The sequence below is a fragment of the Balaenoptera physalus genome, assembly GCF_965194825.1.
Source record: "Balaenoptera physalus genome assembly, chromosome: 7".
NCBI classification, from domain to species: Eukaryota; Metazoa; Chordata; class Mammalia; order Artiodactyla; family Balaenopteridae; genus Balaenoptera; species Balaenoptera physalus.
In genome coordinates this window covers 81,368,613-81,384,231 of record NC_138886.1, presented here as the reverse complement: position 1 = coordinate 81,384,231, position 15,619 = coordinate 81,368,613, and the positions used below count along the sequence as shown (strand labels likewise).

General features: G+C 50.7%; 1 protein-coding gene across 11 annotated transcripts in view; it reads left to right on the top strand.

Moving 5' to 3' along the window:
• The window catches only part of FAM219A (family with sequence similarity 219 member A), a 54,057-nt gene extending 38,506 nt beyond the window's left edge, over positions 1 to 15,551 (top strand). For 2 of the 11 annotated variants that reach the window (XM_082467652.1, XM_082467646.1), the window contains exons 2-6: positions 7,890 to 7,989; positions 10,887 to 11,013; positions 11,271 to 11,351; positions 11,975 to 12,029; positions 12,575 to 15,551. In XM_082467652.1, coding sequence (XP_082323778.1) covers positions 7,890 to 7,989; positions 10,887 to 11,013; positions 11,271 to 11,351; positions 11,975 to 12,029; positions 12,575 to 12,733 — 522 coding nt within the window. In that variant the 3' untranslated portion in view covers positions 12,734 to 15,551. Of the gene's footprint in view, positions 1 to 7,889; positions 7,990 to 10,886; positions 11,014 to 11,270; positions 11,352 to 11,974; positions 12,063 to 12,574 lie in introns of all 11 variants that reach the window. The other 9 variants (XM_082467653.1, XM_082467650.1, XM_082467656.1 and 6 more) reach the window with 7 other exon arrangements.
• The last annotated feature ends 68 nt before the right edge of the window (positions 15,552 to 15,619 follow it).

Genomic DNA, 15,619 nt, shown 5'->3' with positions numbered 1-15,619 from the left:
AGAGGCCTCCCTGAGCTCGACAGGATCCTCTGCTCCCTCTCCCAAATTCAGGCTTCACAGACTTCCCCAGCTCTTCTGTTCTTCTTCCCCTCTTTGTAAGAGCTACGAACAGTATTTGGAAAGACTGTCTCCCTTATGTTTCCCTGATTCTCCTTCAGATATCCCCCAAAAGACCTTATGCCTGAGAGAGGTCTTTGTCCTTCCCTATAAGTGGGGCCCCTAAGGGCCAACTTATGTGTCCCAAAAGGATTGAAGTCCTGGCCAATTGCCTGGCAATTCATACAGCTCCTGGAGAAATCCTGGTGAAGGGGGAGATAGGGAATAAAAGTGGGAGCTGCCCAACAACTGGACTCAGGAAATGAGACTCAGGACTTCAGATCGTACCACAGAGCAGGAACTGTCATTGGCCAAATAATTCTCTTTTTTTTTTCCACATCTTTATTGGATTATAAATGCTTTACAATGTTGTGTTAGTTTCTGCTGTACAACAAAGTGAATCAGCTATATGTATACATATGTCCCCATATCCCCTCCATCTTGAGCCTCCCTCCCACCCTCCCTATCCCATCCCTCTAGGTCATCACAAAGCACCGAGCTGATCTCCCTGTGCTATGCAGCAGCTTCCCACTAGCCATCCATTTCACATTTGGTAATGTATATATGTCAGTGCTACTCTTTCACTTCATCCCAGCTTCCCCTTCCCCCCACCCAATGCCCCCAAGTCCATTCTCTACGTCTGCGTCTTTATTCCTGCCCTGCCACTAGGTTCATCAGTACCACTTTTTAAAATTCCATATATATGCGTTAGCATACAGTATCTGTTTTTCTCTTTCTGACTTACTTCACTCCGTATGACAGATTCTAGGTCCATCCACCTCACTACAAATAACTCAATTTCGTTCCTTTTTATGGCTGAGTAATATTCCATTGTATATATGTGCCACATCTTCTTTATCTATTCATCTGTTGATGGACATTTAGGTTGCTTCCATGTCCTGGCAATTGTAAATAGTGCTGCAATGAACATCGTGGTACATGTATCTTTTTGAATTATGGTTTTCTCGGGGTATATGATGTGCCCAGTAGTGGGATTTCTGGGTCATATGATAGTTCTATTTTTAGTTTTTTAAGGAACCTCCATACTGTTCTCCATAGTGGCTATATCAGTTTACATTCCCACCAACAGTGCAGGAGAGTTCCCTTTTCTCCACACCCTCTCCAGTATTTATTGTTTGTAGATTTTTTATGATGGCCATTCTGACCAGTGTGAGGTTGACCAAATAATTCTCATGTTGAGGTGTGGAGTCAGAGAGAGATGAATGCCTTAGAGGCTGAAAGAACAACCATCTGCAGGGAAGTAGAGAGGTCTAACCAATGTCTAGACTGCTACTGAATATTCTTGGACTGGAGGTTAGGTTTCTGCCAAGCCATGGACATTGGATACAAAGGCATAGTGTTGCCTTTTTGGGATCTCCCTCTAAAATACTGATGTCTAAACATGCTTATTACCACCCATTGCCAAGAGATGTTTTCGGGGAGTGGCATAACCCTGCAGGGGACCACAGCCCCAGGTAGCTTCTGAGCTGAACAAATTGTGACAGAAACAGAGTTGGTCTTTGATACCCTATCTTGCATCATCTCCCTGTCAGAGAGTGGCCTGATCTCCAGATCTTTCCCTGTTTTCCTGCTTCCTTGTCAGCACTACCGTTCTTCCTGGCCCTGTTCCTGCTCTAATTCTGTCCTGCTTCCTGCTTTCACTCAGGGGAATTGAACAAGGTACAGACATGACTCTATTCCAGAGGTAGCCTTTCAGTATTTCATAACTCAGAACTGCCTCCACCAACTCCCTCCTAGAACTAGAGGAAAATTCATGTGTGTTAGGGGAAGAAAGGTTAGATAATGTTGGTGCAAGCACTTTCCCTCTTCATACGTCTTTCTAAATCCATTTCAATTTCCATCTTCTGGAAAATTAGTGCTTGAAGGTGAGGACAGAGGTTACCTTTCCTCTGGGAAAGTGAAAATTGAATCATGTCGTTTGAATCATCTGTGCTCAGTCCACAAGACAAAGGCAGAATTGTTCAGCACCACGGAGAGTGCCTTTCATCCTGAAGATGGGATCAAGGGTGGGTGAAAGATGAGGATTGTGTACCTGGGACCCCCACCAGTCTGATCTCCTTCCACTCCTGGCTAGCCACCAAGTGTCCCTCTTTTCCTCAGTCCCTTAGCATTCAGCCTCTTCTTTTACTTAACTAGGCTTTTAGGAATGAACTCCCTTAACTTTCCACCCACCTTTCTCCCTCCATGTTATCTGCATCCCCCACCCATCTTCACCTCCCTTCCATTTCAGCAAGGAGCCTTCCTCCTCTGGTCTGACTCTGGTTCCATCTTCTCTTTTTTTTTTTTTTTAATAAATTTATTTATTTATTTTTGGCTGTGTTGGGTCTTCTTTTCTGTGTGAGGGCTTTCTCTAGTTGCGGCGAGCGGGGGCCACTCTTCATCGCGGTGCACAGGCCTCTCACTGTCGCGGCCTCTCTTGTTTCGGAGCACAGGCTCCAGACGCGCAGGCTCAGTAGTTGTGGCTCACGGGCCCAGTTGCTCCGCAGCATGTGGGATCTTCCCAGACCAGGGCTCGAACCCGTGTCCCCTGCATTGGCAGGCAGATTCTCAACCACTGCGCCACCAGGGCAGCCCTCCATATTCTCTTGACTCCTCAGAGACCATGCTCCATCAAACATCTCCTTGTTCACCCAACTTCCTTCCCTTCAGTCTAGGACAGTGGTCAGGTGTTCCCTAGCTTCAAAGAATCCTTCAACTCCAAAGCTCCCTCTGACAGTCATTCACTCTTATTCCTTCTCTTCTCAGTTTAGCTCCTTGAAAAAATAGCCTGTGTTCACTGTCTCTACTTCCTCATCTCCTATTCCCTCCTAAATCCCCTGTAATTTGGGCTCTGTTCTTACCATTCAACCAAAACTCTGTTTGCTGAGGCCACCTGTGACTTCCTTATTTCTAAATATTTTCTTTATCTTATGGACTCATGTGTTTATTTGACCCTGTTGATTTCTTCCACCTTGAAACTACTTGAAGGTCTCCCTAGGTCTTTTTCTACATCTCGTCTTTCTGCTCTACTCAGTCTTCTTCTTCCACTCATTCCCTAAGATTGGATGCTCCTCAGGACTCCATTCTTGGCTCCTGTCTCCTCTCACTGTGCTCATTCTCTCTGAGGAGACTTATTCTCCTCTGTGGGCTTCCATCACCACCAGTCCACATCTCTTTCCTGAGATCCCAAACCTCCTACTGACTAATGATGCCATCTAAGTGTCCAAAAGACACTTCAGGGCTCAACATGTCCAATACTGAGCTCATCTGATTTTCCCTGAGTGTAGTTATGCCTTCTCCTGCATTGTCTGTTCTAGTAATTAGTGCCCCTTTCCCAATTACTCCAGACAGAAAACTAGGAATGTCTGGACTCCTTTTTCTACATCTTATCTCTAAAGTCTGCCACTCTACCCTCTTTAACATCCTCCTTTCTGGCCTTTTATCTTCTGCTTCTGCTTAGTTCAGGTCCCTGTCATCTCTTGCTGGCACTGTTGCAGTAGTTTTCTAACCTTCAGTCTCATTCCCTTCCCATCCATCTTCTATATGGCTATGAGAGGGTCCTTCTCCACCTCAAATCTGATCATGTTACTCCCCCACTCAAGGCTTCACCGGCTTCCCCATCATATTCTGAGTAAAGAACAAAATCAAGACCCATCCTCTCCCGCAGTCTGAGCCCTCCTGACCCCACAACTTTATTTCCTGCCACTTTTCATCATGCCTTCTAGATTTCAACTATAGCAAAATACTGTTCCTTGAATATGCAATGCTAGTTTCAGGCTTCTGAGCCTTTGCAGATGTTCCCTGAACATCCCTCCTCCTTCCTCTTAAGCTAACTGGTCAACTGGTGTTTTGAGATCTTTTCAAGTGTCTTCCTCTGTGAAGGTTTCTCTGACTACTTTGTTCCTTTCCCTCTACTTTTATGGCCCTTGTTACATTTACTGATAATTACCGGGAGTTCCTCAAGGATGGGCCTATTTCTGTTTATCTTTTTGAGCCCCAGGCCTACCACCGTTAAATAAGTGAGAGAAATGCAGCATAATGAAGTGAGGCGAGAGAGGAGACAGAATGCCCCCTGATCAGGCCCCTCCTCACCCTGTGGAGGGAGCATCTATTCCACAGACACCTTCCCACATAAGCCAGGCCCCAGCACGTGTGGTGCCAGGGCTGCTGCTGTGGATCAGTCACTGCCAGGGCACATTGTTCATGACTGTGTGCGTCCCACGGAGCCTGTACTAATAAAAACTTTATAGCTAGCACAAATGTAGTGCTCAGTATGTAGTATACTAACTACTATTCTAAATGCTTACATATTAAGCACTAGATTACATAGTATCACTTTATCCTCACAGAAACCTTTGACATAGGTATTAGTATTAGTCCCACTCTACAGATGAGGAAACTAAATCCCAGACCACACAGCTAGGAAACGGAGGAGCCAGGATTTTCTTTTTTAAAGAGGGATCTTTTTTTTTTTTTAATTTTAGAGAATTTTTAACTTTTTAAAAACATTTATCTAGGCTGCGCCGGATCTTAGTTGTGGCATGCGGGATCTTTGTTGCGGCGTGAGAGACCTTTAGTTGCAGCATGCGGACTTCTTAGTTGCAGCATGTGGACTCTCAGTTGCAGCATGCATGCAGGATCTAGTTCCCTGACCAGGGATCGAACCCGGGCCCCCTGCATTGGGAGCGCAGAGTCTTATCCACTGGACCACCAGGGAAGTCCCCAGGATTTTTTAAAAGAATAGTCTAAATTGATCTCCCTGTATTGTTTTCTCTGTTTTCATGTAAATTTAATAAGTTCTATAGTAAAGCATTGTTAAAAGATTTGACTAAATCAATGTGTTTTAAACCCCTCCCCCACCTTTTTTTAAAAAGCAATAAAACACTTTCTTCAACCAAAATCTTGCAGAAAGGCTGATATGTAAATGAAATCAAAGCGGATCTATTCTGGTTGAAGGCAAGCCAGATCACCTCCTATTACTCTCCTCTCTCACTCAGCCCTGCTCAATGCACAGGGTTCAGGAAACACAGTTGAATGAAAAGCACTGGACCAGACTAACTCTTAAAGGTTCTTCTGGCACTTTTTCCTTCCTCTAGTTATACTGGCTTTGCATTTGCCATTAGCCTATATATTCTGTCCCAGAAACAGTGAGATTGAGCTATTAATCATCTCTGTAGTCTTTGGAGGATTTGTATGCAGGGTTGTAGAAGCATGGGTTGCTGTTAGAGATGCATTTCAATGTCTGTCTCTGCTGACTGTTTATTAATAATCTTGCTAATCGCCACTCTAGTTCCTGGATCTAGCTAACTCCTGTCTGGTGTCCTTGGGGGGCATTTTAAATTCTCCCTGATTTCTTGGAGCCAGATGCTTCCTTCTGCCTGGATTCCTCTCTGATACTTATATTCATGAATATTTCACATTTAATCTCCCTGATTACATTTCCATGTGATGGTCATGGTGCATTGGCTGCATGTCTCAGGAAAGACATACAGGAAGCCCATAGTAAAGGCTTCAGTTTGCAGGCACAGTGCCAGAGATCTTTGTTCCTGCCACTAAGATGGCCTTCTATCATGGACAATGACGGGGAAATGCTGAATGGTGACTTTGCATGGGATCTCTCAGTCTAGGGCTTTGCACCCTGGCTCTTGACCCAAAGGGACTGGCAGTTTCACTCAGGGATCAAATGCCACTAGGACCTGCCCAGTGGCTGCGGGGACCACACATGGGTCCCTGTGACCAGAGTGGCTCAACAGCTTCCCAGCCCCCCATCCCTCCTGCACCATCTCCCTCCAGCCTAGTACCTCCAGCCTGAGAGAAGAAACTCTGATGAAATCATCTGCACTGAGGAGGGAAAGTTAGCCCCAAATGCCTGAGAGCTTGAGTTCTTAAAGTTAGCTGTTGGAGGAGGCAGAGATGATGGTCAAAGAGGCAAGAAGAGCCAAGGGGCATAGTGTCCTGGAAGCCAGGGGAGGAAACCATTTCCAAATGGATGTGGTATGTGTGACATGTGACAAATGCTACAGAAAAAGTAGAGGAAATTGGAAATCTGCCACTGCTTCCCTGGTAGGGCTCCACAGGCACGTTTATGGGCTTTACCCTTTGAGAAGCCCGCCCTCAGGCTGCTTTGGGGGTGAGCCCTCCCTGCAGCCTAGAGCTCAGCCGGCAGGTCTCCACGTTCCCTACAGGCAGCACTTGCGAGGCTGTTTTGGCCACAGAGAGGCATGTAAGGGCCACTAGAGGCCTCCTGCTCCAGGGCTGCAGGGGACAGATGCTGCCAGTAATCAGTCTCCCAAGAAGGAGCTGAGCCAGGGAGGCAGAGGATGAGGGACTTGGAAAGACTGTGGTAGGGGAAGTTGCCTGGGATGCAGGCACTGCAGCTCCCCGCCCCCCCACCCCGACACCTGTTCTACCTTCCTGTCCCATGCCCCTCAAGGACAGCTAAGGATGGAAATCGGAGCAGAGGACACAAGCCCAGGTTCTGCCCTCGGGAGCTCACAAACCACTATGGTAACACAGCCCACCTTGGGCCTTGCACTCTGGATGGCCTAAGGAAACATAGACAAGGCCAGGGTTTCCCTCCCAAACATTCTAGACTTTTCCCTTTTCCCTTAGTGACAAGCGTGTTTTCATCCCCACTGCTTCATTCTAAAGGGAACAGAAACCACCCTAATGGCTATATACCCTTCCCTTGATGGGTCACCAGAAGCCACTCAGATCCCTGGGTCTGGAGCATTCTGCCTGCCTATCTGTCTGCGCTCCCTGTCCCCAGAGGCAGAGCAGGCACAGCCCTGGATCCTCTCTGCAATCCTTAGGCCTTAGGCATACCGCCTAAGGCAGATGGTTAGGGTGGCAGCACCTGTATCAATAGTTGGTCATCCGTTTCTCAGGGAGAATGTGAATGGCTCCAGCCCTTTCCAACTGACTGAGGCAGGGTGGGCCAAGGCCCTGGATCTTGTAGCAGAGATTTGGGGTGTTTGGGAGGGAATAGTGAGGCTAGAGTAGGACTCTGGGCAGCACAGCGCCCATCGCAATGGGAAGAGGTCAGTAAGGAGAGCAGTGAGGGAGATCGAAACAGTTGCAGACCCTGGACGATGCATGGGATGCATGCTTTCCTACCTTCCTTGTCATCTGTAGCGTCAAGCCCTGTGTGGGCAACACAGGACTAACTGGCCACCGGCTGATTTGTCATTATTTGTCTTCTCACCTACCATTCCCAGCCAACCGTTTAGGTTCTCGCAGGAGACACTCTTTAGGACTCATCTGTGAAATGGAGAAGTCCTCATTAGAACTGCTGTGGCTGCAGCCTTGAAGTCTAGCCTGGCTTGGACAGTCAGTTCTCTGGATCCTGTGAAGGGATCATCCAGTGCTAGGAGAAACAGAGGGAGAAGGCCTGTCTCAGGGAGCACCTACCCTGACCTAACGCAGACTTAAACTCACAGGAATCTAGAAAGATCTTTCCAAACAAGTACATAGGAAGGGCCCTGAGGAGCAGGGCAACTAGTATGGGAGGTTGGAGAAGGTGGTCCTTTGGGTTTAAGGAATTGCGGTAGGCTTCCTGGGGAAGGTGGATCACACAGGACTTAAAAGATAGACACCCAGGTGGGTGTAAGTAGGGCTGAGATGCTTGGCTCTTCCACCCAGCTCAGTGTCTTCCTCCCATGGTAGATGGGTCTGTCCCTCCCTCCCTGAATACCCTGCCTGCTACCAGGGAAAAATACCTCCAGAGGACAGGTGAGAGCAGCCCCCTGTGTTCACTCCCTAACAGCTCCCTATCTCTCTGCTTTCTCCCCCAGGACCCAGCCGCCGCCTCCATCTCAGACGGAGACCGTGACGCCCGGGAGGGTGAGTCAGTAGCCACGAATTACAAACCATCCCCGCTCCAAGTGAAGCTGGGTGAGTGTGTCTGGGGGGTGAGGGAAATGTGGGGAGTGGACAGACAAGGTGCTCTGGGCTGGGTCTACAATGAGGTACCACAAATAAACCAACTCAGGCTAGATGATTCCAAGACTCCAGCCACCAAGTCATTGGCACTGCCAGGCACCTTATCTCCTGCAAGGCCAAGAGGGAAATTACCGTTCTCTACAGGAGCCCAGAACTCTAGAGGCATCTCTGAGGCCAAGAAGGCTCCAGGTATTCCAGGGGATAGCTGCAGGGGTAAAAGCATGGAACCCCAGAGAGTGGGTTGGAAGTCCCATCAAACACTGGACCAGGCTAAGAGGAAGCTGCCTCAGAGGTGGGGTGTCAGTTGCTATGTCTGAGGGGTAGAAAGGAATGAGGCTCCCAAAGCCTAGAAGCTGAGTCCCTCTCCCCATTCCTATGTCAGCCTATCTGGAGATCTCAGGATCTCGTTGGCTCCTGTTTGGGGGAGCTTTCCATATTTTCTTAATAAACCCAAATCTCTCCCCGACTTTCCAGGGTCACCTTTCCCTTGGGGGTTTATCTCACGTCCACTCCAAAGTCAGGTTATGCTACAGCCTGCTCCTTTGAAGTCACATGTCTCCCAACCATTGCCCAGAGCTCCCGCAGCTGCTGCTTTCACTTCACCCTACGCCGAACACTGCGTCTCTCCCTTCAGGGACCAGTTTCACTCACCCAGGGCTGCCGTGCATAACAGACTTGTAATTAAAAATTTGCTTTCGGGGAATTCCCTGGCAGTCCAGTGGTTAGGACTCCGTGCTTCCACTGCCGAGGGCCTGGGTTTGATCCCTGGTCAGGGAACTAAGATCCCACAAGCCACGAGGCGCAGCCGAAAATAAATAAATACAAAAATAAAAAATAAAAAAATAAAAATTTGTTTTCACGAAGAGAAATTATAACATAGTGCATCCAGGAAAGAGTTAACAATTAAATACAGGCCATCACTATCCTTCAAAACTTCTCTGCCATCCCTGCCACCCTCCTGCCCATCTTTCTCCTCAGGCTCCAGCTGCCCATCAAATACTGGACCCCTCCTTAGTCCTGAGAACCCTTTCCCATCTGTTCTAAAACATTCTCCCTCTGCAGCTGCTAGTACTCCTTTTCACAGAGTCCTGTTATGTTATTCAGCTTTTTGTTAACCTTGTTTTTCTCCTTCCAGACCAAATCCGGGGAGCCCCTCAGGCTGTTTTTCTAAACAAGAGAGCAGTCCTCTCAGTGGAATTTGTTCATTGTCCCAGGACGCCAAACTCAAACTGTTTTTGAGCAGCCAGTTTTATTTGCTTATTATTGTTTAATTTAACAATACAAGTATTTTAACAAGTATAAATTCTCCTTTACTCTCGCCCATCATATTCTCCTCCCCAGAGATCATCATTCCAAGCGTTTTTTAGTTTTTTCATTTTATTTTGTATTTTAACACAAGTGGTATCATACTGTACATATTTTCTGAAACTTTTTTCGTTTTTGTTTTTGTTTTCCACTTAATGTCTTAGAACCCCTTCCAATATCATTGTATAGAGAATGACTTCATTTTTTAAATAGTTGCATAGTAGTCTGTAGTTTGGTTTTCCCAGTTTATTGTTAGCATTTTTTCAGTTTCAAACAATTCCAACATGCTTTTAAAATAACACTTAAATAAAATAAAATAACACTGTTTTGTCCTGCTCATTACATTACCACCAAAGCTCCTCTAGAAAATTCACAACCTCGTCCCAGCTGCACTGAGGAAAATCCCCACCAGGAACTTTAAGGCAAATTGCACCCCCTAGAGGCTTGGGGTGGTAATGGCAGGTGCTGCCTGCTGGAAAGGAGGTGGAGGCAGGTTTGAGGGAGTCAGATGAGCAGTGGCAAAGAAAGAGGGTTAGAGACTGGGAGATGAGAGACATGGAGACATGGAGGTCGAGGAAATTCCAGAGTCACAGTAGCTGGAAATGCCCATCCCATCCTTCCTCTCTGGAGCTTGTGGTTATTTTATGAGAGCTTTCCCCTGGCAGTCCTTTTTCCTACATCAGGGCTGAAATGACGAGGAGGAATGGGTAGCCAGGCCTCCTCTAGGGCCCAGGCAGCAACTGGCTACTGGTAACAGGGCCACACATGAGGCAATGGGTCACCTGGTTGCCAGCCCCATGAATCTAGTAGGCTATGGAGCCTCAGAGAATTCAGAGGCTGACAGATGAGTCAGAAGTAGTCTAGGCAGAGGGATTCCCCCAGCCTCCTGCCAGCCCCATGCTGCCCCTCCCACTCCACAACCTTCAGTGGCTTCTTTTCCTTCTGCATTAATCCCTAACTCGTCTATTTGGCATTCAAGGCCTTCATGCTCTGAGTCTGTAATCAGAGGGAGCCCCCAGCCCCTTAGCACAGGACCTGAGACATGACTGGTGACACAGATGTTTGCTGAATAAATAAATGACTGAATAAATGTAACCTACTTTTCTAAACTGACCTCCCTCCATCTTCACCCCTCCATCCCATCCACATCCACACTTATTACACTCAACTTCTAAATGCATTTTTCTATACACTATCCCTCCTTACTAGAATGCCCTCCTCTCTCCATCTCAAGGTGTCACCTGCAGGAAGCCCTGCCATCCTTCTGCTCTATCTCTCCTGCTCCAACCTTTCTTTGGAATCAAGCACACACTAGCTGCCCCACTTGGGAGTACAGCTCCTGGAAGACAGGGGTCAGCCTCCTCATGTTGCCCCCTCACTATCTGCCTCAGGTTGTGCAGAGCCAAGTAGTGTCTCTCCCGAGCATCAGGGCCTGGAGTTGGGTCCCTGCCTCAGTTCTTAGAGAAGCAAGGGGTTTCACCACGGAGGCCCAGCCCAGGCTGCCCCGAACAGTAAGGCAGGGTGCCACTGTGGGCAGGACACAGCTTCCTTCCCGTGTTACCCTGCAGAGAAGCAGCGGGAGCTGGCCCGGAAGGGCTCCCTGAAGAATGGCAGCATGGGGAGCCCCGTCAACCAGCAACCCAAGAAGAACAATGTCATGGCCCGGACAAGGTAGAGGGCCCCCCCCCCCCGCTCCACCCCACCAGGGCCCTGCCAGCCAGCACCTATCTCTGCTGGTTCTGAGCCTCCCGTCTTCCCTCCCTCCTCAGGCCCAGCTCCTCTCTGAGAGGAGAGAGTCTCGCAGGATCCAAGGTGGCGAGGGTGGGGTGGGGTAGGGGTGAGGGAGGTGGTCGGCACGGCCTAACCCAGTTCCTTGCCAGGCTTGTGTGCTTCAGTTGCCAATCCAGTCCCCAAAATTCTCCACCCAGGCTGGTCGTCCCCAATAAAGGCTACTCCTCGCTTGACCAGAGCCCAGACGAGAAGCCACTGGTAGCCCTTGACACGGACAGGTGTGTACAGAGACATTGGGGCAGCCGGGCAAGCCACAGCAGCCTGTGCAAACACACAAGTGGGCTGTACAGGACGTACTTGCTATATTGTCGGAATTGGGGTGTTCCTCAGCCGGGAGCTCTCCAAGTGTGAACCCCCCCAAGGAATGGAACTTTTTACCTGGAGGTGGGGGAGAACAGAGAGAGGAAAAGGGATCTATGCAATCTACTGCTCTCCTGGGACAGCTGATCCAATGGCTGCCCCTAAAATGGGCCCTGATGCCTTGCATGGCGCCCTGCCCCCTCTGAGGAAGGCGCCCTACTGCTGGGAACATACCTGGCTAGATCTGGACTTTGGGAAAACCCAACAAACCAGGGTAATTTGAGCCTAGAAAAAAAAGGAGGGCGGGCTCTGGGGGATTTAGGAGGCTAAGGGGGGCAATTAATTTAGAAGGGTGGAGCTAGGGAAGCTGTCTTAAAACTGCATTCGCACAGCAAGCACAGTTTTTACTGAGACCGTGCTGTTTATTTGGAAGTGTCGGGGAGGGGTGAGGTATTGACTGATGGCGGTGGGGGGAGGTAAAGAGTTTTCTATTTAATATCTGGGAGTCACTTCCTCTCTGTCTTCTTTCCCCTGCGGCCAGTGATGATGACTTTGACATGTCCAGATATTCCTCCTCTGGCTACTCCTCTGCTGAGGTGAGGCCCCATCCATTCCCGTCCTAAACACACGTAAGCAGGACCACCTCCAAGAGAAGGGGTAGGGCCAATGCCAAATCACACCCTGAGAGGAGCAGTGGGCAAAGCTAGGCGGAGCCCATGCGGGGGCGGGGCCTGGGATGAGATCTGGCCGGAAAGAAAGGTGAGGCCTTGGACTCCGCCTCTAGTGCCGGGAGCCCAGGATTAGGGGCGGGGCTTGGACCCGGGTTGGAACAGGGCCCTTACCTAGACGACACCTTACGGGAGTGGGCCTGAAATGAGGGCAGGGCCCGAACAGAGGCAGGACCTAAGGTGGGAAGTTGCCCTTAGAATGGGGTGTGGTGTGTAGCGGGGCGGGGCCCCGGGAGGACGTGCTTGTAAGGGAGGCCGGAACTGAGGCTGGGGCCGAGGAGGTGCAAAGCCTGGGGTTTCGGAGAGACCTGGGACGGGACGGGCTGGGCGCCGATGGCCTGGGCATGTGGCCCCGGCCCTGCGTGGTGTCTCCAGATGGCCCCGAGCCTGACCTCCCTCCCCTTTGCCTACAGCAGATCAACCAAGATTTGAACATCCAGCTGCTGAAGGACGGCTACCGGTTAGATGAGATCCCCGACGATGAGGACCTGGACCTCATCCCCCCCAAGTCCGTGAACCCCACCTGCATGTGCTGCCAGGCCACGTCCTCCACCGCCTGCCACATTCAGTAGCTGGCGGGGCCGCTGCGGCCGGCCGGGATGGGGCCGCCAGGGGCCAGGTTGGACCAGGCAGGGGCCAACCCCTCCCCAGCTCGTCCACCTGCCCCCGGCCCCCGCGCCCCCTACAGCCGCCAACCTCGTAACAGTCATTGCTTCCTCCTATGGTAGGACGTGTACCTCTGTGTGTTCATGGAGCCGGAGAAACCAAAACCGGGTCTCTCTCCACCCCCGGGGGTGCTGAGGAGGGGAGGGGGCGGTTTGTTCAGTTACTTGGGGGACCTTGCCCAGCATCCTGCCCCCTCCCCAAAGCCGCAGCCCAGTAGAGGAAAGGGGTGACTGGACTGCAGGGAGGCCAACAGTAATGAGTGGGGGAGGGATCACAAAGCCAGGGGTTTGGACCCACCCACGTGAAGCCATGAATCCCCCAGCACCAGCCAAGGAAAGGCGCTGGGAAGGAGAAAGGCCCAGGGCAGTAGGGGCAGGGCCCAGCCCCTTAGAGCCGCCTCCACATGCCCCCCTGCTGGCCCACGTACCATCTGCGTTTCTCCCCTCATCTCTAGGTGGGAAGCCTGACAAAGCTGCCCAGTGGGATATTGTCCCCCACCCCTCGGGGATCACTGCCTTCTTTCTCCTCTTTGCCCCATTCACCCCCTTCCTTGCTCTCTGGATTGTGTGGAGAGTGAGGTGGGCCTTAGAGACAGCCAGAGTTTAGGGTGGTATGATCTGCCCTCACCTGCCCCTATAACTAATGCATCTATCTCTCTGTGCCCTGCCTCATCCCCCCACCCAACACACACACACACACACACACACACACACACACACACTTACACTTCTGTTCTGTTCATTGGTCTCTGTCCCGGGCTGGAAGCAGGAGTTAAGGCTGGCCTCGAATGCCTCATTCCGGTCTCACTCTAGCCCAAGATCCCAGAGGCTGCTTCCCAGGAAGAATCTTCAAGGAAGCAAGCCTAAGAGAATACAGTGGCTGCATGTGTATGGCAGGGACAGCTTGGCAGAACGTGTGTGTGCCTGGGGCTGTGAGGGCGTGTGTCTACATCTCTGCATTGGGCCTGTGTCTCCAGATGTCTGCGGCGTCCCGGTGGGGAAGTGACTGTGTGGCCTGTTAACAGTGTGAGAGGCTGCTCAGCAGTGCAGTGGGCTGGCGGTCAGAAGTCTGGGTTCTGGTCCTAGCTCCGGCAGTCTCCCCGTTACCTCCAACAAGCCACTTATATTCTCTGGCTTTCAGTTCCCTCCACTGTACAATGAGCAGCATCTGAAATTATTTTTAAGGTTCTTCCAAACCTGAAGGAATTTCTTCATAGGAATTTCTGTGGAGGTGGATAAGGAGGTCTCTGTGTGTCTTTTGAGTACATCTGGTGGCTTCCTGAGTTGCACGTCAGTGTGGAAAAGAGAGGGGGAAGTTCCTGTGGGACCTGCGTATGCCTGAATGCAATTGGATCTTTTGGGAAATGCTTGAGTGTGTGTCTGTGTGTGTCTGTGGATGTGCACGTATATGTGGGTATCTATGGTGTGTGTAGCTGTGTGGGGTGTCTGAGAGTCAGAATGTATGTACTACTGCTTCTGCTGCTGTTACTTGGTGGTGGCAGGGGTGGGCGTGGTTGCTAGAAAAGCTGAGGATGAAAATCAAGAGGGAGAAGGTGACCAAGGCCCTCCCCTGGGCCTGGGCAGTATAGATCTGCCCCGTGCGAAGGAAAGCAAAAGCACAGATAGCCCGTGCCTGGTCAGGTCTATGCCGCACAAACCCCGTATCCCAGGGCCACTCCTCCATGCTGACCCCCCACACATGCTGGCCAATCCACTCTAATATATACCACTCACATGCTGCCAGTGTGCACAGGACACACCCACAGCCCAGTTCCTGGCTGCCAGTCCTGGGAGGTGGGAGTTGGAAGGGGGCAAGGGCAGTGAGAAGAGAGAGGAAGGCTGCTGGCTTAGGAGGGGTAGCACCTCTCCCTGCACCACACCCAGGGGCTGCCAGCTCCTGAGTGCTGAGGTGCAGCTCTCTACCCTCAACTCCTCCAACCCACCCCTAAGTCCTCCAGTGCAGGGACCCTGGTTAGATGATGAGAAAATGCCAAAGGGAGGCAAGGACAGAGAAGGCACCTGCAGGACTCACAAGGCCCGTACTGGCCCCCACCTGAGCCTGTTTCTCCCCCGCCACCCCAGTCAGCATACCCACCCCCCGTCATCTGGGCCCCAAAACCAAGCTTCCTACTACTACTACTACCACCACCACCCTGGCCTCCTTGACTCACCCTTCGAGAACATGGGTACCTCCTCTTTTCCAGGCAGGGCCCCCGCCAAGGCTCACTTAGACTGCTGCCTTTGCTGCTGACATGCTGTGTGACTCTGGCCCACTGCTCAACCTGTCTGGCCCTGAGGAATAAGGGAAAGGCTCCCTCCCCACAAGATGTACCTAATTCCCTGGCAGGCAAGGGCTTCTAGCTGAGGCAGTGTAGCGAGTGTAGCGGAGAGAAGTATGAAGCTGGCAGCCAGCACTTTCTGGGTCTAGGGAGAGTGCATGGTCCCCTCCTTCCCTATGTGGGAGGTTGGAGGGGAGGAATCGAGGCCTTAGTTTGCCCCCTGCCACCCTTGCCCCTTGTAGATACTGCCTTAACACTCCCTCTACCCTCAGCTCTGGCTGCCACCCAGCCAGGTTTCTCCGTGCTCACTAATTTATTTCCAGGAAGGTGTGTGGAAGACATGAGCCGTGTATAAAATTTTTTTTAACATTTCCATCGCAGTATTGACCATCATCCTTGGTTGTGTATCGTGTAACAAAAATAATGATATTAAAAGCATCAAACAAGCCAGCCTCAGCTCCCTACCTGGGATGGGGGCAAGGGGCAGATGGGCCGGGAAGGGCAGAGGACCGAT